We start from the raw sequence: 24,014 nt of genomic DNA, 5'->3' as shown, positions 1-24,014 counted from the left end.
TAAACATAACGCAGGGGGCGGGGGAGGTGAAGGAAATTAAGGTCTTTGAAAGTTTCTCTCCCCAGAGACAGAACTGGTTTTACCTTCACCTTCAGCTGGAGGCTGTCATAGTAAAGAGTAGGAAAGGATTTGGCATTGGAAAGCTGGCCCTACTGGCTCTTAGGGACTGGGCTAGGGGTCTGTGGCAGCCACTTCCGAGACACATACCTTCCAGGAAAGAATGTGACAGTGTTTGCAAAGCTGTAGGGTATCTCCATACTGCTCTTTCCGTGGGTAACATCGCACAAGTTTAAAATACATCTTCTTCCAATCCAGCTGTCCTTTGTCTGACAGAATTAATCGCTTGCGGATCTAAATAGCAAATAAAAGTCATTGCAGGAGAGTTAATCAAGAAGAGGTTTTGTGGTTTTCTGGTTCTGAAAAATTCTGCTCCCACCTCTACCCCTCTTTTCCATCTCTACCCTGCAACAGCTAGGCAAACATAGGCGAGATTGAAAGAAGTATCTTCTGAGCTCTACCCAGTTAAAATGGTAACTTTTAACCAATCTTTAAAAGAAACAGGTGGTTGGTGACCTCTACTAAACTGCATTTGGATGGTCCTTTATAATTTAGGTGATCTCAGCAAACAACTTGAGTCTTTTCTTTGCTGTAGACTTGAGTGATTATTTCCAGGGAGATGCTTTGGCCCAGTGGCTCTGTTTTCTATTTAAATATTAGAGGCTTCATGAACAGAATTTGTTGAACTCACAGTTCTATATAAAGAAGTTGGAAAACAAACATCTGAGTCTGTGTGAGGAGGGGAAAGAGGCTTAGAGCTGGTGTCAGACGGCCCACATTCAAATTCAAGGCCGGTTTCCTCACCTAGAGAGCCACTTCACTAATTTGAAAACGTCACTTAGCCATTTGTGGTCTCAGGCTCTCCATCTCTTTAAAGCAGGCATCATAATATCTGACACCCTTCAGGGTACCTTTCCCTGGGTCTGTAAAATAAAATGAAATACTATCTGTAAAAGTACCTTAGCTATAAAATATCATAAAAGTATAAATTATTTTCTTATAGAAAAGAAGGACTGGTGCCAATTTGTCAATATTTTTTTTGGGAGAAAGTTGTAAAATGTGAACAGGTTAAGAACGTAGGTTTCTTTTTTCTCCTTATCAAAACCATCTTAACAAAACAAAACCTCACACACATTATTTAGAAACTTTCCAGTCAAACCAGGAAGCTCTGGAGGGTGGGCACCCACACTTCAAGCGTGAGAAGGATGCCAAGGACGCTGGAGGGTGAGGGTCAGAGAAGAGTGAGAAGGAAGGCGTGCCGGCCGGGCCCCACCCACCTGCCGCTCGGAGAAGTGGTACTGGCACAGCCTCTTCCACAGCAGCCGGTCCTCGCTGAGCACATGTAGGTTGGGGGCCACCTGGCCCAGGCTGACCAGGTCGCGCCCGTCACTCAGCCTCTGCATGATGTTCAGTTGTAGGCACAAAGGCAGGTCGGTGAAGGTGAGGCCCTTGAAGGCAGGCTGCAGGGAGAAGGGGAACCGTCAGGCGGTGGGGAGGAAAGCAGCGACTCGCTGGGCCACACCTTCCAAGGCTGCATCTGTCCCCTCACCCTCCATCTTCAAGATGGTTCATTGATCAGAGATCAAAAGCAGTCATTCTCCCTGCCCCAAGAAACAAGACCCATGGCTGAGGTTACAAAGCACAGCCAGGAAGGGCTGGAGCTGATGGGTGCCAGAGGGATTGTCCTGTTTCACAAAGCTTTGTACTTTGACGTTTAAAGATTCTCCCAGCGGCACATGTTGGATGCTTGGGCTTCACTCAGTTCATTCATGAATGAGATTTGCTACCTTCTGGAAGGGCTCACCGCCCTGGACAGAGCACCCCCACCTGCCACCCCAGCCTCGTATCTCACTGTCCGCTAATGACCACTGACCCCTGCAAGCAGGTTTTCTCACCCACACCCAAACACGCTGCCCACAAGGCCCTCACCCTCCCCCCACCCCCCGATCCTCTCTGCCTGTCCAAATGTTACTCAGAGCCAGTCAAACCTACTTCCTCTGAAATGCCTTTTCTGCGTTTTGTGACTCTCAGGCCTTATTCTTCACATCTCCCTAGAATTCCTATGATCTCTCTCAGAAACCTTTTGCAACAAGCCCCCTCCCCGCCGGCCTTTTGTTATGGCATGAAACCTTCTTCCAAAAGAAAGCTGGAATGGAACATTCCTGTTAGAATGTAAGTTCCAAGGAGGCAGGAATTTTGGTCTTTTGTCCTTGCTGTGTCCCCAGTGTCTAGAAGAGTGCCTAGCATATAGTAGGCACTCAATAAATACTTGTGGGATGAATGAAACGCAAATCATTAAATAGGTAAATAACACCAGAAAGACCCTCACTGATGTGTGTGGGTGTGTGCACGCGTGAGTGCTTGCATGTGTGCCCATAGGTACATGCACTGTGAAAAAGGCTGGTCCAGAACCCTCTGGCCTAAATGCCACCATCCACTTTATTCAAACCTAGGGCTCCATGGAGCATTTTGAAAACTGTTCGTCTGTGGATAATACATTGGTAATTAAGCATGAACTTCTCCAGAAGCTTCTTCTACTGTATTCCTGAACTTATACTTAAGCCCTTTATTACTTAAATTGTGATGAGCTCGTGTTACCCCACCCAGACCTAGATCCTTGAAGCCAGGGTCTAGTTTCATATCCCCTACAGATTAGCTCAGCACAAACGACCTCTTTTGACGGCCTACTAGAGGCTGACCCTGGAGGTGCTGCAATGGGCTCATTAGGCTGGTAAGAGATCCAGAAACATAAGCCAATAATTACAGAACAGTCTGTTAAATGCTATCAAGGAGGCATGCGCAAAAGCTCTGGGAACCATCTGTACACGGGAGGTCCTCACTAGTGTTTGCGGATAGGTCCTGAGTAGCAGCTGGATGCTGCCATCTGGATAAGAAGTCAGCACAAATCACCTGAGACTGTGGTTCCTTGTCCTTCCCTTGATTCCTGGGTGAGCTCTTGAGTTTGCACTACTGACATTTTTAGCTCAGTGTTCTGTCACCTCTGGGGGCAGAGCAGGTCACAGGGAAAAAAAATGACAGCATGAAGAACCCTTCCTTAGCTCAGGGGAAAATATCCTGGGAATGGATATCTTGTTCCCGCCTCACAGTTTTAGGGCACTAGACTGTACGAGACACATCAAAGCCGGGACACACAGGATTCCCGGGGGACACACAGTCTTAGCAATTCCATCCTGTGTCCCCTGCAAAGCAGGACAGGCATGTAGAGGAAAGGTGGGCAGTGGCAGGGGGCCGTGGGAAGATGGACTATGGAGAGGAATGGGAGGTGGCATGGGAGGAACCCCGCATCCCAGGTACTCTTGGGAAGACTGGATCGCAATTGCCCCGTGTCCAAAATGAATTGGTTTAGAAGATTCTGAATATCCTTTCCAGCTCCCACAATCTCAGCTTTGGAGCAGTTTCAGCCCCTAACTCATCAGAAGTGCCCATGACTTGGCAATTTTTATCGCTCAGGCAGCTGGGTTGAACTTTTCATTGTTTGCAAAATTCAGGACTTTGCTGGGCTGCAGAAGGCTCTAGACCTATTTGTCGTTTATCATATGCTGCTGATCATATGAGCTCATAAAACTGCCATGAGATTTTCTTTTTGTTCCCAGCACTTCAAAGCATCTACTTTTTTGGTGAAAACTCCCAGGCCAATTATTATATGAACTCCTATAAAGTCCACTTGGCAGAGTTCACGGCTCAAATTTTCAAACCTGAACTTTTCCAAAATCCTTGCCCAGACCCCATGCCAAGCCCTTAACTCCTGATAAATGGTTAACTGCTTGTGTGCTTTCTTCTCTTTTTACATACACATGTAAGAGAAAAATAGGGAGTCACTCTTGCTCCTCCAACCAAGCATTTGGACACAATCCTTTATGTCTACCCTGCCCCCACGTGCTTCAGAACCCTGCCTCCATCACAGCACTGTTACATTTTCCTTCCTACACACCAGTTCTCTTCTTTTTTCCCCCCTTCGTCCTTTATTATGTTAATTATTTTACCCATAAAAATTGGCTCCATAGAATTAGATATGAAATTTTGAAGGAAAGCAAGATTAGGTGTTGGGAAGACACTGATAGAACTTTGGCAAATAGAAAGCAATTACTGTAAATGTTACCTTAACATTTTCGTGTAATAACATACTTTTCTTTGGTCCAACCTGTTATAAAGTAGCTTTAAAATACAGTCCAGACTGAAGTAATTAAGTCCGCCCCCCTCAACACATCTTTCTTTCCTTTGAAGAGTTGGGCATTTGTGTGAAAAACTCTTCAGGGCTCTGTGGGTTCCCTGCTCTCAAAATCATGCAGCTCAGAGCCAAGGAGGGTCGGGAAGGAGGGCAGGAGGGAGGAGAGAGCATTGAGTAAAAGCACAGCCTCTGTAGACAGGCCTGGGTTCAATCCCCGTGCTATAGTTTACCGGTGGTGAGGCCCAGGCCAGATTATTCCTAAACTACTTTGTCTCACTTTTCTCATTTATAAAATGAGGAAAAGCATATCTTACAGGGTTTCTGGGAGGAATGGATGAGATAATGCATGGAAGTCCATACCACAATGCCCAATAAATATTAGCTATTATAAGACTCCTACTTATAATTCTTCACTAGATGAATTAATATATGTAAGGGACTTAGGTGTCTGCCAGAGTCAGCCCTTAATAATAACAACAATAGCTGATACATTTCCAATACTTACTACATGTCAGGCATGGTTCCAAGTGCTTTCTATGTATTAACTTATTAAATCTCACACCAAGGCTATGAGATATGCATTGTTTTCCAAATGAGGAAAGTGAGACACGAAGAGGCTGAAGAACTTGCCCCAAATCCTACAATTGGTAAATTTTCATCATCATCCATAATATAGGGCGATGTTTTCCAATTGTATTCCTCTGAACTTCGAACAAGTACTTCAGGCAGCTTCAGGTGGGAGGGGCCTTCCCTTCAATCATTCATTCATTCAACTGAAATGTACTGACTGCCTTCTGCTCTGTGCCAGGTAGAGAGTACAGAGCAGGGAACAAAGATGGTCATGTCCTTTCTTTGTGGAGTTGATAAGCCAGCAGATGGAGACAGGAAAGTGAATACACGTATGAGATATTTTCAGACGGTAATAACTACTCTGAAGAAGGTGAGATGACAGTGGCTTCAAGAGAGTGGGCAGTCAGGGGAGACAGCAAGTTTCAAAACCCCAGGTAGGACAAGCATAGAGTATGCAGAGAATAGCTTGCCTTGGCTGGAGTACTGTGAGAAGAAGGGAGAGTGAGATGAAGGGAGAGTGAGATGAACCTCAGGGTTTAATTGGTCCTGCATGGGATTTCATTGGATTTAAAAGGCTTGCAAAAAGCTGGATCACTGAATAAATACTTGGAAGGGAGCTGGATTGAAAAAAAGTTTGGAAACTACTGATGTGAAGAAAGCTTTGCCATTTTAGGAATAAGGAGTCCAGGGTTCTGGCCTCAGCTCTGGCCCTAATTGCTGTGTAATTCGGGAAAAGTTACTGGGCTTCTCTGGTCCCACCCCATGAAGAGTAATAGCAACTGCAATGGCTACCTCTCAAGAGTGTGTGTGGATCAAGTAAGGGGGACTCTGGAGAAGTAAGCTCATAGAAGTGGGTGGATGTGGCCGGGGGGCTCCTGTGAGGTGGGCAGAGGGAACGGAGGCTAGCTCTGGGCAAGGGTGACCCTTCAAATGGGTGTCCCAAAATTGCTGGAGGGAAGATGCCCTTGGGACAAATGGGACTTGCTCGTGTATATCACTGGCTGGGTAATACTGGGTCCTGGGCTTAGAAAAAACAGTTAAGTATTGAGTCCAGGCTATAGCGAATGCCAGAAATCACACAGAAGGTGTAAGTGGGTTTTCTGTGAGAGAGAAGCTGGACATGTGGGTCTCAAATTCAAATTGTCAGACTATGCCTACACTGGAGAGATGAGAATGGGAATAAATTATCCAAATACATCTGGTAGCGGTTCATAAGAAATACTCATATTCTCTTCTAATAAACAAATAATTGAGACAGCTTTTGAAAGATTGCCTGGACTTGTGCTCTGTATCCTGTATGCATGTGTGTGTGTGTGTGTATGCATGTGTGTATGCATGTGTGTGCGTGTATGCATGTGTGTGCACGTGTATGCATGTGTGTGTGCGTGTATGCATGTGTGTGTATGTGCGTGTATGCATGTGTGTGTGCTTGTATGCATGTGTGTGTGTGTGTGTGTGTGTGTGTGTGTGTGTGTGTGTGTTGTAGCCTAAGTGATTCTAAGGAAGTCACATAACTCTGAAGCTTCTAATTATTCCCTCTGTGGCAGAGTTTAAGAAACGAAGGCCCAGAGAGTCTCTTCATAGTAAAGTCAAGGACACTGCCTTTTGAAATCTTCATAGAGGAAAATAATTATTTAAAAGGGGGTCGAAGAGGTTTTCACATGTTACTTTCTTGAGAGGTGGGGCAGCCCCAACCTTTATCAGGTTGGGTCCCGGAACCACTTAAAAACCTCTGTGGTCAGTGATTAGATAAGTGAGCCAAGTGCTACATGAGCTGCCTAAGAGTGCCTGTCCATTAGTGAGCCTTTACACCAGCATGTTTCTCACATTTTCTGTGAGCCTTGGTCCTCCTGTTCACTATTAAGAGGATAAAAGCTGAGGACCAAGTTATGTTTTAAAAGTTAAAAGAAACTACTGATAGTAGTTAAGCTGGTAATATAGGCCTTTTTTTTTTTTTTTTTGGCTTTGAGTTGAATCACTCATGTCTTTTCTTACATGTATGTTCACAGTCTTTAATCAAAGGCTTCCTTTGTCATAACTATTGATTCTTAGAACTATTAATAGAATTTTAAAAGGTTGGTACCAGTTCCACTGCCATCTCAGCTCTATTCAAGTATTCCAAGCCAGCATCCCCAAAGCTGTAAACAACATATGCTTTAAGAGGAAACGGGCAAAGAGGAGAGATCTCCAAATTGCACTAAAGATTTCAGTGGTAGAGCCAACATCTATCCCAAAGCTGAGTTTCTGGTTCTCCCACCCTGTTTCCACTGGCTGTCATCTTTCCCATACTTTGATCCTGTTTTGCCAAGTTCTCCTTCCCACTCTCTCTTGATCAGGAAGCACCCCAGCCTCCCCTTCAACACCCAGTATAAAGCATCAGAATGGAATGGTCCAGTCTCTTCCATCACCGGACTAGAGATAAAATCCTGGCAGGGCTGCCCGGCACCCCAGCAAAGGAACCGACTGAAGCCTTTCCTGCTAGGAGGAAGCTGGGGGTTCCTACTTACCCTGGTGATCTGGATGTTGTTCAGCTGTTGCTGCCAGTGTAGAATTGTCTCCATTCGGTACACCCACATGTTAATATTCCCAACCAGCACACACTTGCCAACTCTTTGGACCAATGTACATAAGGATGTGTAGAGGGTCTGGAGTAGTTCCCTTATTAGTCTAATGTTTTGCTGGTCTTCAAGGACTTGAGTGGGGAAGAAAAAAAGAAATAATAGTTATGCTACGGAACCATAGCATTTTATTTTCATTTTCATCCATATTTCATTTTATTTTTTTAAACTTTTGTTTTAAACTTTTCATTTATTTTAAGTGTGTATTTCCAGGACCCATCAACTCTAAGTCAAGTAGTTGTTTCAATCTAGCTGTGGAGGGCGCAGCTGACGGTTGCCCATGTGGGATGAAACCGGCAACCCCTGTGTTAACACAGCAACCCCTGTGTTAACACGGCAACCCCCGTGTTAACACGGCAACCCCCGTGTTAACACGGCAACCCCCGTGTTAACAAGCATTGCGCTCTAACCAACTGAGCTAACCGGCTGCCCCCAGCCTTCCATATTTTATAAGTGGGCCTTTTCTTCTTCTCTACTCTGCTCGTGTTACCTGGGTCCTGCCTCTGAGGATATGGTTTTCTTTCTCGCTGGGGTTTCTTCTCCACTTGGCTAAGCTTTTGCACTCCAGGTTACCAGGTAGAGTTTCCATTATCTAGGTCTCTCTTTGTTCTCTTCTCCCTGGTTTTCTACAAAGACTCTCTCTTTTCATTGTTACACCAGCACCAATGGCTCACCTGACCTGAAAGCAGTTTCTTTCGCCCTGCAGTGCTATCCCTTTTAGGTGGTCAGTGCTTGGAGCACAGGGCGGGGGTTGGGAGCGTGGGTTCTAATTCTGTATGGGTGACTCTTTGGATGATTATGGACAAATCACTCTCAGGGGCCTCAGTTTCCCCACATGTCCAATGAGTCAGTTGAGCCAGAGACCTAGTCTATGAATTTATTCTGCCTTGCACACAGCTCAATCTTCTAGGAATTTGGAATCCAGAGGCTCAGTGGGGATACGTATTTGCACGGAGAAGCTTGAGAGGCTTATAGCAGGGCAAATGGATTATCCCAATAAAAGGACAGGAGGGTGAGGGTCTCACCCTTTGTCACGGGTGTCAGTTGTACCTCTTTCTGAACTGGAATCTGGCCCTTTTAACATGCGTCTGCAGTTATTCATTTCTAGCCACTCACATTCCCTTAAATCTAACGACATGTCCACTCTACTAGAAAATCCATCTGCCCATCCCCCTGCCTATAAAAAGGGGTGAGAGAGTGAAAGAGAGCTCACCTTTCAGTACCACTTTTTCCAAAATGTTCATGAAGTTCTTTTGGGCAATGCCACTCAGGGATGTGAGCTGTGACTTTGCTATCAGTTCCAACAGCTGTGGGTAAAAATAGAAGTTGCCAGGCTTAGAATACAGAGATATTTTTCTCCTCTAATCTTCGCTTTTGGGTCACATGACACGTAGATACAGACTGACGACGGGGAGAGATAAATGGCAGGCAGGGCCACAATGCAATAAAAAGCAGATGCTCAAAGTGAAAGACAAATGGGAGGTAATTCAAAACCCAGGAATCAGGCTGAATATTTAATTGCTTTTTTTCTTTTAAATATAAAGAGTCTGGCTTCAGCCAAGGCTAATTCATTCTACTTGTCCTACTTCAACAAGTGAAGCTGACGTATGCCCAAGGGAACAAAACCTCCTATGACCTGTGAATGTTTGAGTGTCATGTAATCACTCCCAGCGGGAATTCTTCTACCCCCGCTTGAACTTCTTCCCCACTGGCACTGACTGCTCTCAAGGCACCTAAAGCTCATGTTCAACACCAGTGTGCACTTTCCAAGGAAGTGGCAATTTTTACTCAGATAGCTGCTGCTTAGGCAGTGTTCAATAAAAAAGGTCTATTAATTAGACATTTAACTTTCTGTAGAAAGAAGCCAACTGCTGGAAGACAGAGAGCTTCAGGGATGTATCGTATATATACATGTATTTCTACTTTAATGCTAGGATACTTGCAGGTCTAGGTTTAGGTTCAAATCTTGGTTTGACCACTTCTTAGCTCTGTGTCTGTGGGCAAATGTCTTCATCTATAATAGAGCCCCCAACATGGTGGAGAGCTTTGAATGAGGGCATGCACACACAGCCCTTATAGCACAGTGGCTGGCAAAACTTAGGTGGCAAATAAAGGTGGGGGTGTTCATTGAAGGAGTATGTTCCATTCCCCCCACCCCCCTCATCGCCAATTAAGAAGAGATAAAGATAATAACTTAAGTTGGTGCATCCTGGGAAGTTGGCCCAACCTTTCTTCCCTTCCATAGCAAAATTCTTTACAGATGTGGCAAGATTTTTTTAAGTTCCAAGATTCTATTGTTGAAAATGAAACATTAGCGTGAAGGGTGTCTTAGAGGTCATGTGGTTCAACTCATTTAACAGATGAGCAAACTGAGGCTTGAGACACTAAACCTCCCCAACGACGCCAAAAGCAGTGAGAGGGCTCAGCAGAGTCTTTCTCAACACAGTTCATGTTTTCATGGAGTTATGACACAAAAGAAGTTGATGTAAAAATGAAAATAGGTAATTTTACCAGAACCCACCAGGCCCCCTGCCCCCAAGTAAAACAGACTGGCCTTAGACTTAAAAAGTAAACTAGACTTAGAAAACCAAGACCCCTGTTTTACGTTAGAGCTTGAATCTCTGCTCCTAGGAAACTTTCCAAGGGAGTTTCATCTCCTAGCCAGGCCCCCGCCCAAGTTTTCTGCAGGTTCATAAACAACTGTGCTGGGTGCTGGAATCAAGGCCGAGGGAACTAGCAAAGTGACATTCTAAAAACTGGGCTACCTAGGAGAACTGAAACCTTTGGATCAAAGCTCCAAGCCATTCAAAGAACTTCTGCTTCCAAGGTGTTTGTTTAAAAATGTTGTCCCCGTGGAGCTCCTTAGGAGCCTGTCAAACCGCGTGCAGACTTTTAATTTCCTGAGCATAATTTTTCTTGACATTAAAAAAAAACAACAACACAAAAACCCCAAAAACGTTTTCCTGCCTGGCTTCTATTATCTCTCACACATGTAGGCAGAGATGCAGTCATCTGAGTGGGAGACGGCAGCAGGCAAAGGCTGAGGCCGACTTGTTAAGATTGGTCCTGTGATTCAAGGTTGGAAGTCAGAAGCTAACCAAGCGGCCACTAAGAGAGGCAAGAACTCAAAACATCAGGCCACGTCCACGGGTGGTGACCACACTGGATGCCCTCTGCCTGTCTGGTTCAGCTCTTTCACCAACCAGCATGTGACAGTCAAAAGAGGAGTGAAGAATGGCACAAAGGGACTGGCCAAACCTTTCATTAATCTCCCTGACCAACCGGATTCAGAAGGCCAAGCCAATGGTCTATTAATACGCTGAGCCTCACATGAGCAGCACAAAGCAAGATGAAAGGAAACAAAGCCTCGCGAGGCTCTTCGAAGGGCAGTTGGCTATGCACTGTGACTCATCATGGGGTGGGAGGGCGTGCCGAGTTCGGCCTGAAACCCATCCAAAACCCAGATCCCATGTGACTCCCGTCTCATGAGGGTGTCCGTTTTAATCTTGTCTAAAAAGGCACCAATCACAAGGCCGAGAGGACGCTCAGAGCAATGACTGTGCACTGGAGGGAAAAGAAAACACCCTCTGGTCCCACTGAGATGATCTCTGACTAAGGAGGAGGAATACAACGGCAAAAATGTTGTCAATTGACAGCAGGACGATAGGTTCACAACCCTGGGTTTCATCCTATCTCAAGAGAAAGCCCCCTCTTTCATCTCCACGCAGCTGTGGGGTCAGGAGAAAGAACCCGGAACAGGGAGAGACCTGGATTCCCTGGCTGTCTGACCTTTACGACTGTCATTCATTTAGCAAGTTTTTTTTTTTTTTTTGAGTGGCCATTCTGTCCTAGCGTTGTGATAGGACAATAAAGACTCATAGAGTTTACCGTCGAGTTTACGGTGTAAGTCATTTAACCTCTTGGAATCCGTTTCTTTATTTCTATAATGGAAATAAAAAGACTACTTACATCACAGGGTTGTTAGGAGAATTAAATGAGATAAATGTGTAAAAATCAAATACAAGGCATTATTATTATAAGGTATTATTTCTTCCCCCTCCAAACCCTAATCTTTTAATGACGTTTAAAATTGATATCAAGGGTGAGCAAGCTTTTTTTTTTTTTTTCTGTGAAGGGCCAGATAGTAATTATTTTAGTCTTTCTGGCCCATATGGTTTTTGTTGCAAATACTCAATTCAGCAGTTGTAGTATAAAAACAGCTGTAGACAATACGGAAAAGGAATAGGTGTGGCTGTGTTCCAATAAAACTTTATTTACAAAAACAGGTGGGGGACATATTTAGCACTTGGGCCATTGTTTACCAACTTCTGATGTAAACATACAAAGTTCAAGAGTGAGGGATGCAGAGCCAAACTGCCTGTCTCAGTTTCCCCATCTGCGAAATATGCATAATAATAGTACCTACTTCAGAGTTGCTGTAAAGATTAAATGTGTTCATAAAGCACTCATAACAGTGCCTGGTACCAAGAATATACTCCATAAATTATTAGATTTTATCATAATACAGAGAATATTACTAGGTAAAAATATTGCCAGGGAGGATATGGTGAATGAGTACAGTAAAATATAACTGGGTTAAAGTCTTTTAGAATCCCTGTATTTCAAGTTTATGTATTATCAACCAAATGCTTAAATGCTTTCAAATTTTAAATATTCCTTTCTGTCATTTTTATTATGCTTGTGATACATTTAATAGCCCTCTGGGTTTTTTTTTTCTCCCCCCAATAGCTCTCTATCTGTTGAGAACAGTTAATGTTGATACATTTGATGACTTAGTTGCATCTACCATGAAGTCTTATTTTGCTAATAATAATGGGTGTTTATTACATGCCAGTAACTGTGTTAAGTGATTTACATGTGTGATCTTGTTGACTGTTCGAAGGCAACCCAGTGGGGTGGGTTCTCCATTTGACAAAAGAGGCTACTCAGCTCAGAGAAGGAACTCACCTATCACATACCCGCAGTAGTAAGTGGTGGAGCCAGGACTTCAGCTCAGAAGAGTCTAACAGAGAATATGCATTTTGATAGCTTCAGGACTTCAGTTTGTCAAGGCCAATCAAATTTGCATCTAGGGCCAACCTTTGCTCTAGAAATAGTAGCAATACCATGTTTTATGTTCTGGGAAACAGAGTCTGGAAATTTTATAATACATTACATTGTGACAGGTAATCAGCCTTTACCATTAAGGGAGAAATAATACCCAGAAAGTGTTAATAACACATTTAGGACGAGGCAGTTGTTTTGGGTAAACCATTTAGGTCCTCTTTCCATATCAGCATAATGCTACAGGGCCAGAACCAGTCGATAGTAGTATTGTGTGAAACTCGTGGTCAACAGGACAGAATGTATTAGTTTTATTTCTGTGTCAAGAGAGCTGTGTGCCTGAGAGAGTAGGATTGTATCTAGCAATTTATTTACCAAGATGGCTTAGCCAATTGGATTCTTTGCCCCTAGCCACAAGAGAAAAACAGAGCAGAGGAAAATGTCTTGTTTGGAAATGGCTGTTTGTTTTCTGCTGGGCAAATTTTAGCCCAGGTGCCAGTAATCTGTGGTTGTGTTTAAAGGAGAGGCAGCAGGGTGAAGGGGGAGGAAGAGGAGGGTTCTCGACTCCTCCTGGATTCGGTGGTGTCATCACCATGTGGGCAATCTCGGTATCTGGCATGATTTGCAGTGACTAGTGGTGAAGTAACAGGAATGGTTCTCAGCTACCGGAGGAAGGGATGGTGGTCACCGCATGACGAAACCACATCCTGCCCCTCAGCTTTGGCTCGTGCTCGTTTTGGCCACACTGAGTCGGAGAAAAATCTAGTTGCAGGCAGTATCATATAGCAAACCTCAGAGCGGATATCAACCACAGTTTGAAGTGATGTGTGGAAGGTGAACGGGGAGAAGAGAGATTTCCCTCCTATCTCCTATCTCACTTTACCCACAGAAAAAGCGGGTGTCATATCTTTTCTTCCCTTGAGTTCATCTTTAACAAATAAATCAGCTCACGTCACTTCTCTGCTTGAAACCCTCAAATGGCTTCCCTGCGCGCTTCAGAAAACATCCAAACTCCTTACCATGACTGGCAAGGCCCACCCTGATCTGGTCGTGCTCCTTCCCCAGCCTTATTTTGCACAGCACTTCCCCACTCATTCTGTCGTGGCCACACAGCCCATCTTTGGTTCCGTGAACAGGCTCAGCTCATTCCCACTTCCCCACCTTTGCCCTTGCCAGGTCGTCACATGCTGGCTCCACCCTGTCCCTCAGATCTCAGTTCATGTCACCTGCTCAGAGAGACCGTCCCTGACCATCCCCTGTGGAACCCTCTCTGTCGCCATCTTTGTCTGACTGTGGTTTCATTGTTCTTCATTGTTGCATCAATACACATCTGAAATGATCTTCTCTGCTTACTTGCTGGTTCTCTAATTAGGATATGAACTTCAAGACAGCAGGGGTGGTTTTGTTTATCCCTCTACCCCAACCTGGCACACGGTAGATACTCAATCAATATTTGCTTGTTAATACATTTGTCTTTTAGAATCAAGGAGTGTTATAGCTGGAGGGGACCTGGGAAACCGTGTACCCAAGTTCCTCCTGCTATAGACGAGGAGGTTCATGACGATCAAGTGGCACAATCCAGGTCAATGGTAGGTGGTCTGAATTGTCAGGCTGGTATTCCTATGGGGTCTGGTCCCAGATTGATGTCCCAGGAGGGAATTACTTATCATGCAAACATATTGCAAACACTTTCCAGGAGGGCAAGCAGCTGAGATCTAGAGGGACACTAAAACACTGGGGCTTCAGAAGCATCAACAGGAGCTGCCCTACCTGTTATAGTTTGAGGCAAATCCACACCGAGGTTAACCACGAGTCTGGTGCCAAGTATAGTCCATCATGCATAGACTATCAAGAACGTAATTTACCCCTAACTGCTTCTATCTCCTCACACAGTGTGCACTGCAGTTTGCATTATGTATCTGATTGGAAAACATGCCACAGGATTATCAAAGGTAGGAAAGAAGCTTCAAGAAAGCCCTGCCATTTGTCACATGTTCAGTACCCAAGCTGGGTACCCACAGAAAGATTAAGTATTTGCAATCAATCCTTAGTTACATCAGGCAGTGCCTCTGCCTGCACCAAGTGCTGTGTACTTCCAAGACCCTTATTTATTCAATGAATAACACAGATTAAAAACCTGGAAAGTTTTGTCCTGACTTTGAGCTTGAACACTGACAGGTTGGAAGAGGGAACATTTCAGCTACATTAATAATCTTCAGGCATGTCAAGATTGGGTAAATATTATTTGCAAGTGAAACATCTCTCTAACTGAGGGTGTTAAAATCCTAAGAAGGAGGGCCAAGTTTACACAGATTAATTGTATTCTCAGCCAAGAGAAGCTTGCCTCTCTGTCTTCCATCTAGCCCAGATATTTTTGAACTTGCAATGGGGCCCTATTCCCTGTTGCATCAGTCTAAGGCAGCTCTGTTTGACTCAACGATCCTGCTTAAATTGGGCTCCCCAACTACTCCAGTACTCCTCACCCTAGGATTCCATGAGGTTGGATGTCACATGGCCCTCAGCCCCTGTCCTTCCATCACTCCTCTTCACTTCCGTTCTTTCCTGTCCCCAGGTTTCTCGTCATGCCATTTGCCCCTGCAAAGCCTTCTATCTGCATTTCCACCTAGCCAATTTCTGGCCGTCCTTCAAGGAAGGAGACACTCAGGTTTCACCTCTTCCAAGAAACTGTCTCCCGTGCTCCTTTCTCCATCCTCCAAACAGGACCAAACTCAATTTTCTGCTTCAGTAGTTACACCTTGTTCCCCCAAAGTAGCCCGGAGGCTCCTGAGAAGGGGCCAGCTCTTACATGATTCCCAAGTGTCTATGGCAACACTAAGTATATGGCATGGGTGTAACACAGAAATACCTATGTAGGGGTTCGAAAGGAGATAAGTCTGTTGAACTGACACTTAACACTCTGCTCAACCTGTCCAATTTAGCATATTCGCTGTGTAGTAAGCACCTGATTTAGCCTAGAAACCTAGGTAGAATTTCAGTATGAAATGCATTTCTGGGCCCGTGGTGGGCTATGGTTAGATGATGAGTCCTCGAGAACAACTTTATACAAAGTGGGCACACCTTTGACCCAGCAGTCTCCAAAGTGGGATGGGAAAGAAAATCAGGTAGAAAAAAAATCATAAAATATCCATGTCTATATTTTATTTCATCTTTAATTCCTATTTTTGTGTGTTTTCGAATGCCTGTAGTTAGGCCCCTAAAGATGATGGTAACAGCAACAACTGATACTCACTGAGTGCTTACCACATGCCAGGCCCTGTCTGAAAGCATTTCACGTGTTTCGATTCGGTTTAATTCTCACAGTACCACGATGGGGTAGATACCATTAGTAGCACCTTCTAAAGGTGTATGATTTACAAATGAATTTATGAAGATACATACATTGAGAGTACATGCTTTCATTATTTATTTACTGGTAGGAGTCCATGGTGAAAAACACCACTATCTGGTCTCTCTGCTTCCCCCCATTTCTTCAGATGACCCCACTTCTAGGGGTACCCTCCTACTTCTGTAAGAACCCCATTTCTGTGGTTCCATGGGCACCTCCCCACCCCAACTTTTTCAGGTAACTTCCCACGTCTGCGTCCACGCCCTCACTTGTGTGGTCAGACCTTCGCCTCTGAGTGTCCCCCACTTCTGTGGGCACCCAGACATTGCAGGATCTGCTTGTCTGAATGCTTACTCATATGACTGAGAAGGCCAGGAATTCCAAGTGATGCAGACTTTCTCCTGTAAAATCATGGGTAGCCTGGTTCAGCAGTCACTGCCGGACCCGTGCTGTACCCTCACTGGCAGTGCCCTGTAGTGGGTTCTCCCAATTCCCAACCATTTCTGCGAGTGATTTTCACATGGGCTCATGGCTCTGCTATTTTCACTTTGTTGCTGCTGAGGTGGCTGGACTCCTTCCCTCTATCCCAGCTTCTCCGTCCCAGTGGAAAAAGATACCACCAGCTTTCAGATCCAAGTGGCAGAAGCCACTCTCCATCAAAGAAAGGCCACCACGTGTGTGCAGCACCAGATTAACCCAAGGTCACTGTGGCAGAGGGACCCGGTGAAGGGGCCAGGCCACTCACGCACATCATGACCCACCAGGGGCTGGCAACAGCATGCCTTTAATTGAGGGCATTGGGTTCGCATTTGAATCATAGTGCCACATTTCAGTCTTTCGTTTGCCAAACCGCCAGTCAACTTAAACTAAAACATGTTTCTGGAAGAGACTTTTCGGGGTGGTAGGAATGCATAACTTGCTGGAAACATTCAAATGGACTTAGGGTGGTAATACAGAAAAACAAAAAAAAGAATGTGCATTGGTTTAGGTGGTGACGTTCTTTGCTGCAAAGGGACAGAGAGTGGGGTTGCAAGCTTTTGTTTCCTTCCCGATCTGCTACCATCTATGGGTCAGTTCATTCAGGAAACTCATACTCAAGGTTCTCCAGGACCTTCCGGGTCTGAATGTGGCATCTATAGTTACCATCTATGTAACCACATTCTCATTCCAGGGAGAAAGCTGGGAGGACCAGGTCAAAGGCCATCACGGCGTTAAAGCATTAAAGCGCTCTCTGTGCATCGGCCTCAGTGTGTCTTGTTTAAAAACTTAGTGGGCAAAATATAACATTTGGGTTTCCAACTAGTTTCTGAGCTGGTTCACAAACTGGAAAACACTGGGATCACCTAGTGGATAAATTTCAGTAGCAAAGCCTGGGCACCACCTTCCTCGAATGAAATCCGATGCTCTAGACGCAGGCTTCTGTAGACCAGCTCTGCAGGTAGCTCTGCTGTGCAGCCAGGGGTGGGAACCACTGGGCCACAGAGTGTCACCTCACAGAGTCTTGAGCTAGTGCGTGGCCTTTGAAACCCTCTCCTGGTTTACTGGAGACCCACTTTCTCTGCTGGCCTCTCTATGCCCTGGGTGAGTTAGTCAGCACTCACCTTCTTGGGGTTACCGAGTTCCAACCCTACCATCAGCTCAGCCCCTGGGCCCTCTCCAGTGCCCCAGGGGAATTTCCAAAAAGTGTTGGTCTTGAGGCGTGGTATAAACCCATTTTTTTTAAAAAAATGACCTTTCATAAGTGAGTAAATTGCTGCTTCTAAAGATTTTAAGTCATCTTTAAAATCCGCAGTTAAAATTGTATTTACGCCATTGGGGGTGTGTACGGAAGGGCTACAGGCAATGAGTATTGCCGGAAGCCAGTTAAGATCAGGTAAAAATGCTACATAAAATCCTCTGCAATTTATATTAAAATTTTTTTATTCCAAAAGTTCCACAAAAGTTCTGTGCTTCCTGATAAAAATTGTAACATTTTGAGATAGCAGTGCTGGCCAGACATCTCTTTTATTCCCTCTGCATATCTCTTTTTCTGAAGATGACAGCCAGCATGAACACAACAGTTTTAAAAATGTAGTTTGCCTTTAAAGAGATTTAAAACAACTTTTTTCGAAGGCCTTCAAAGTTGGTTCGGTTTCTTATTGGAACTAAGGAATCGTTGTAGTATTAAGAAACCATTAGCAAGATGGGGATAATATACTGGCAAGCTACTTTGCAAAGTTGGTTTAAGGATAAGAGTATATGAGAAGTATATTGAGTTCCTTAGAAGAAAAGCCTCAAAATGCGGTGCCTATCATTAAAATGTTTTAAGCTCTTCATAAAAATAACATATTATTTCTCAAATTACAGAGGGCTCTAACAGTGAAGGGGAAAAAAAGATTGTTCTTTCCAAAATAGAAATATTTTTCCACTACTTTTGAGACTAACAACTCTGAAAGCATCCAACAGTTTCTCTAACTTAAAAGTTTTTTTTAAGAGAAAGAGCTCATGATATATTTTGCAATTAGATGCTATCAGACCCAAGTTCTCTGTGCCGAGTCTTAATCAACTGCAAGATTCCCCAGTTAATTATTATTTTTTTTAAGTAGAAAAACACTTTTATCAACTACATTGAAAAGACATAAGGTATGTTAGGGGAATCAATGACAATTTTGGTTAAGTAGGTGATAACTATTAGTAGCTAACTTTGCATAATAGATTCTTGTCTGCAGATTCTTTCTATATATAAGATATTATAGGTACCCTGTGAAGTTGAGGTTATGCAAGTCCCTCTTACAGAGGGGGAAACCTGGTTTTCGAGAAGCTAAAAGTGTGACAGTGGTGGACCTGGAATCTGACCCCAGGCCATTTTACTTTCAATCCTCTGCTTCTATTGAACTTACTGTAGCAGTAAAGAGTGTGGTCTCAGACTGCCCAGGTTTCAGATCCTGACTCTGTATTTATGTAGCTTCGTGACCTCAGACAAGTCATTTTATCTTGCTGTACCTCCATGTGTTTAAACAGAGATAATAAAAGGACCTGCACTTCATAGGGTTATTGAATGGATAATGGATGATAATGCACATAATGGCACGAAATAGATTTTCACTATTACGATCCTTATTCCTTTGCTTAATTTTATTTCTTGTGAAAGGAAAAACAGGTAGGGTGGAGAACCATCTAAAAACTGTCAATTTTGCTGACCCGTTTGTAATCAAGATGCCAGATCTGGGTGTCTGCCTCTAACACCTAGGCTATGGAAACTATTCATATTCTTAGCAACAGACTTTCCAGATCTTTCTGGGCCTGTCTCCAACCAGCCTGGACTGGGTTGCAGGCTGCAGTGACCTCCCTGAAGCGGCAGAGTCACACCGGATGACCCGAACATTTCATCAAGATGGTCTCTTATTTTCAACCTTTTGGATTGGAACAAGGGCTTAGCTGAAGACTGACAGATCTGCCCATGCGGTCACGGGCTCAGCTCAGAGCCTCTAACCTCCAGGAGGCCTGGGTTTTTATCAGGTCAGTCGGGATGCATCTGCCCAGATGACAGGTGAACGATCCAGGCCTCAAGGGGGCTTGAATGTCATCACTCTGGCCAAACCTTTGCAATCATCTGACTCAATGACATGGCACCGAGAAGCACAACAACCCAGGAAAAAGAAAATAAAAACCAAACCAATCAACACCCACAGGGGGAAATTCCTTCCTACTTCAGAGCCTAAAACCCAAGCAGCTGCTACCTCCCAGGTTGAACCACTGACAAAAAAACCCTGCACAAGGGAGCTTAAGGGGGAAAAACAACAATAAACCTATTAAGAAGAATCACTGACTTGAAGGTCATCCTTAGACTGATTTGCTTTACTATCTTCATCCCTGATATTTTGCTAAAGCTCATCAAAACTCCCTGCCCCTCAACATAGGGTTCAAAAGGGAAAGCAATTGACCCAAACAGGTAGTTTCAAGCTTTAGGTAAACACAGGACTGAAAACCCTAAATATGTTGGGGTCTAGAGTTAGCTGCAGTCGGACAAGGAATTGGACAGTGAGAACAATCAGAGGTGCAGAAGGTTTTTAAAACAAGTCAAGGTGCTTTATTTATGGCTTGCTTACTGCTGAATTCTCTCTTGCTAATGTTGCTACCAGAGCCAGCGCTGGCTGCAGCGTGTTCCCATTTTTCCACAGGGGCTGGGAATGTCTCACTTGAGGTATCATGGCCGTCCCTGTCTGTTGGGACCAATCTCAGGGACAGCCTGGCGGGATCTACATAAGAACTTGAAGTACGTTGAGGGAGAGAGAAGTTGAGTAGTCAGTCCACTCTCTGTTTTCCTCAAAATTCCCAGGGTCCTAAAAAGTTACTTTGGGGGAAACTACTTTGAGACAACTCAAAAAGACAACTCAACTTGAGAGAGAGGCTGGATAAGCCTTTGGGTTCTTGAGACTTACCCGTACGACGTAGTTAAATCTTCTGGAATCCAGAATGGCAGTTGAGAAGTCTAGCCTGTTGAAAGCTTCCCCCAACGTGCAGTAACCATGGCGCTGAACATGAGAAGAAGGTGTGCAGAAGTTATTCCAGAGAATTCCACCTGGACTCTACTGAACAAGTTTGATGCCTGTCTTAGGTAACCATGGCCATTGGTTTTCCTCTGCTTTTTCTGAGAACCCTCTGAGAGCCATAAATATGGGGGTAGTGCAGCTGGCAACTGCTTTAGTCAGTGACTCACATGTTAAACACCCCTCTTTGTGACTGGTACCATTTGGACCTTTGTTCTATGCCACACTAGCCAGGGAAAACCATAAGCAGTTGCTTATCAAGGAAAGGTTGGGAGCTGGATATATGATCTGTGAAATGATGATGGTCGGTCCTGATAACGTACTCCTGGGAGGGGCATTAGATCTACCTGTCAACTCTGCCGGCTACCTTGCATTGCATCTCTAGTGCTTTGCTCATTATGACCATCAGAAATGTTTTAAGGCTTCATGAAGAAGCAAACATTTTGAGCTTTCACCTATGAACTGGAAGTACAGCACCCTGACTCAGAGTCCCAGCTCTGTTCTGAGTATCTGGGTGGGCCAGGGTGTACCAATGACCCCCTCCGGGCCTTAAACCACAGGGGGAGCAAGATGACCTCCCAGGTCCCTGACAACAAGAGACCTTCTATCATTCTGTTATACCGCCCTGCATCCTCACTGTTTTATAAAGTGCCATGCAAATATAGGCATTACAGTGTCTTGTCCCCTTCTACATTCAGCTTGGTGCCCCACAGGGAACAGGCACTAAAACTTCTGCTATGGTTAGTGACTAGCCCATCTAGGGCTCAAACTTAACTGAGTTGCAGTCTAAAGAGATCTTAAAACAAAAAGGAGGCACAGCCCTGAGGGAAAGGACAGGGCTTTGTCATAATACATTTGACGTGGGCATATTAATCTTTATAAACATTTTTACACATATTATCTCACTGAATGATTGGGGGGTCCACCTGGTAACTTTTTCTTCTCTCTCTGTAGCCCTAAATTCTGATGGTCGGATAATTAATAGTCTGCTAGTCACCACTACTCACATTCAAGAAGACAGTCAGGATTTGAAGTAATATTGTTGCCCAGTTTCCCACCTACTTTGTTGAGGAAGGCATAAAGCTACGCATATTTTAAAATAAATTTATTAAACAGGTGGATGCTCACCTCTTTAGTGCTTCCTTTGTGAACATAGATCCATTTTTCTTGGTGGAAATCTACGGAGTGAAAAAAATACCCAGCGTTAAAATTTGTGACATGCCCAAGATTTTAAACTTGTTTCCTTTTCACTTATTTCAAAAAAGTTTTGACGAAAAATACAAAAACTCTGTTGACCATCTAAGAGGACACAACTGCCTAATTTCTGCAGTATCTAAATACCGGTGTTATAATTTACTTTGTCTGAAGCATTCCAAATCTTAGATACTCAGACTTAGTACCTCATAGCTCCAAATTATATATACATATATAAAAAAAATCTAACACCCAAGTACAAGTTTGTTTTAAATGCCAAGGCTACAACCTATACCAGGGCATAAAAAACATGGAAATAAAACAGATACGTAATATGAGGAAACCATGCAGTACAGATGCATTAAACTAAAGATCTGTAATCTGCTTATTAATAGAACTTCATACTCTGTTAATATTCATATACAGCATCTAGAAATGGTATGAGTATTTATACAAGGAAAGAGGGAGAAACAAATTTACTTTCAAAGCCTCAAAACACAGTTTAAAATAAAAGCAAACGCTGGACCTGATTCAGCTGACCATATCACTGTATAAATAACTAAATTAACTATGTTAAATATAAGTGACAAGCAGGAAAAAAACGCCCCAACTAGCAACTGACTTATAAACAAGACTATAAAGAACACATTAATCTCGCTCGTAAAAGGCACAGCCAGGTTTCTGAGTGCAAAGATCCCAGTATCCTCTGTCAATGACACAGTAAACATTGAAGCAGATGTTTAACATGCGAGGTGTGATTTTTTTTTTTCTTCCAAAGAACCAATCCTTACAATCTTCGAACAGCTTTCTGCTTAAGTTCAAAACAAACGGCTTACACTGAGTTTTGGTTTTGCTGTTCAGCATGTCTTTCTTTCTCTTCTTGGCGGCAACATCATAATTCAGGCTGTTGAAAAGATTCTCCTTATTGTATACGTCCTTGTTGCAGTAACTAGGAGAAACAGAAGACAGGAGGGGATGTGCTGTAACCGCTATACTTTAATATGAGCTGTTTCTATAAATAACTTATTGGATTATAAAACACAAACATACATGCTTCTGAAACAAACCAATAAAGATCCCCCAAGAGAAGTCTAAACGGGCACTAATAGACCTAATAGACCTCCCTCTATTAGGATCAAATATTGTCCCATCTCGGTGGAAGGCAGGGATGGGGGCTTCTGCTTCTTCTGAATTCCAAACAGTGCCTGCCATTGTATTTGACACACAGCCCTGTACTCTTTAATGAGGGGCAATGCAGGGTACTACAATATTACTTTAAGCAAAAAGGATGAATAGAGGGGGTGGGAGAGGGGCACTATGGGTATCACTAACACACAATGCCTTCATTTTGCAAAAGCATGCACCCCAAGCTTTTTCAAAAGATATTATTCATATACCATACAATTCTCCTATATAAAGTGTACCCAAGCTGCTTTTAACTAGCATGCTTGTATCATGCCTTAAAAACATGATCACATTTACAAAAATCTGACTCAAAGTAAATTTCTGAAGCGTTTCCACAGACGGGGTGCAGGAGAAATATTGAGGTGTAATGAGAAGGTAGGTTCTCGACTCTCCCAACTCTCTTGGGGCAGGTTTTCTAATGCCAACCAATAAAACATAAATTAGGTTTTTTAAAAATTACACTACCAATGGATTAGAGTCCTTTAATGTTATGAGTTGCTCTGCTGAATTTGAAATGTGATTTGATATATCTTTTTTGAACATACACCTATGGAGGAAAATAAGGTATACCTGTACTTCTCCATTCCATGGACATTGTGTAATGGTGAAAAAAAAAAAGTGTTTGAAACACGTTCCAGGGTCCTATTGCTACAATAGTCTCTCAAGCAGTACTTCAGTAAGTACAATAAGTATCTTGCTAAAATGCTTGCAGGTGACGTCACCAGCAGTAGACTCAATGTTTCTGGACCCACAGGGATAAGCTTGATGGGCAAACAATCATTTGTTAATCTTCCCTGTAAGACCCTGTTTAGTACTATCAACTGCGTTTCCTAATATCTTTAGCCTTCTCCTTTTCATTCAGGAACACAGGATATTTTTAGGTTTCTGAGAGATTTCTGCAGAAAGGTCCTCTCTCAGAGGTACTTTCTTAGGTAAGCCAAGGGTGAATGTTTTGGGCCAGGCTTTGTGTTGCATGTGCGTGTGTGTTTGTCTACTTGCATAACGACAGGGGTACCAAACCACCAACCAGTCAATTATCTACTCCAAGGTCAGCCAGAAAAGAGGCGCAGAACAAAGGGAGGGCAGAATTCTGAGTCCTGAAAGCTAACTTAAGAAATTTCAATCCAAGTTGAGGAGAAGGGGCATAAATGGAAGGTCACTTGTCTGGTCCATGATGTACCAAAGCCGAGAACAGCTTTGAAAAGCAGTTAGGACATTCTGTGTGCAAAAATACCACAGGAAGCCTTATTTTTTTAAAGAAA

The 24,014-nt window shown here is 43.7% G+C and overlaps 2 protein-coding genes across 3 annotated transcripts in view; one reads left to right on the top strand and one right to left on the bottom strand.

Annotated features, from left to right (window-relative positions):
* Positions 1-24,014, top strand: part of NTAQ1 (N-terminal glutamine amidase 1) — a 213,821-nt gene that overhangs the window by 52,825 nt on the left and 136,982 nt on the right. The window lies entirely within an intron of this gene.
* The window catches only part of FBXO32 (F-box protein 32), a 34,470-nt gene that overhangs the window by 5,643 nt on the left and 4,813 nt on the right, over positions 1-24,014 (bottom strand). Inside the window, exons 2-8 of the mRNA XM_019719616.3 lie at positions 22,404-22,516; positions 21,502-21,551; positions 20,266-20,358; positions 8,648-8,741; positions 7,324-7,508; positions 1,335-1,517; positions 208-351 (exon numbers count right to left, since the gene is read on the bottom strand). Of these exons, the coding sequence (XP_019575175.1) occupies positions 208-351; positions 1,335-1,517; positions 7,324-7,508; positions 8,648-8,741; positions 20,266-20,358; positions 21,502-21,551; positions 22,404-22,516 (862 nt within the window). The remainder of the gene's footprint in view (positions 1-207; positions 352-1,334; positions 1,518-7,323; positions 7,509-8,647; positions 8,742-20,265; positions 20,359-21,501; positions 21,552-22,403; positions 22,517-24,014) is intronic.

Source organism: Rhinolophus sinicus, chromosome 6 (assembly GCF_057876585.1).
Source record: "Rhinolophus sinicus isolate RSI-liver-muscle chromosome 6, RSI-T2T, whole genome shotgun sequence".
Lineage (NCBI taxonomy): Eukaryota > Metazoa > Chordata > Mammalia > Chiroptera > Rhinolophidae > Rhinolophus > Rhinolophus sinicus.
The sequence above is the reverse complement of the archived record's forward strand: the minus strand, read 5'-3'. Positions and strand labels throughout refer to the sequence as shown.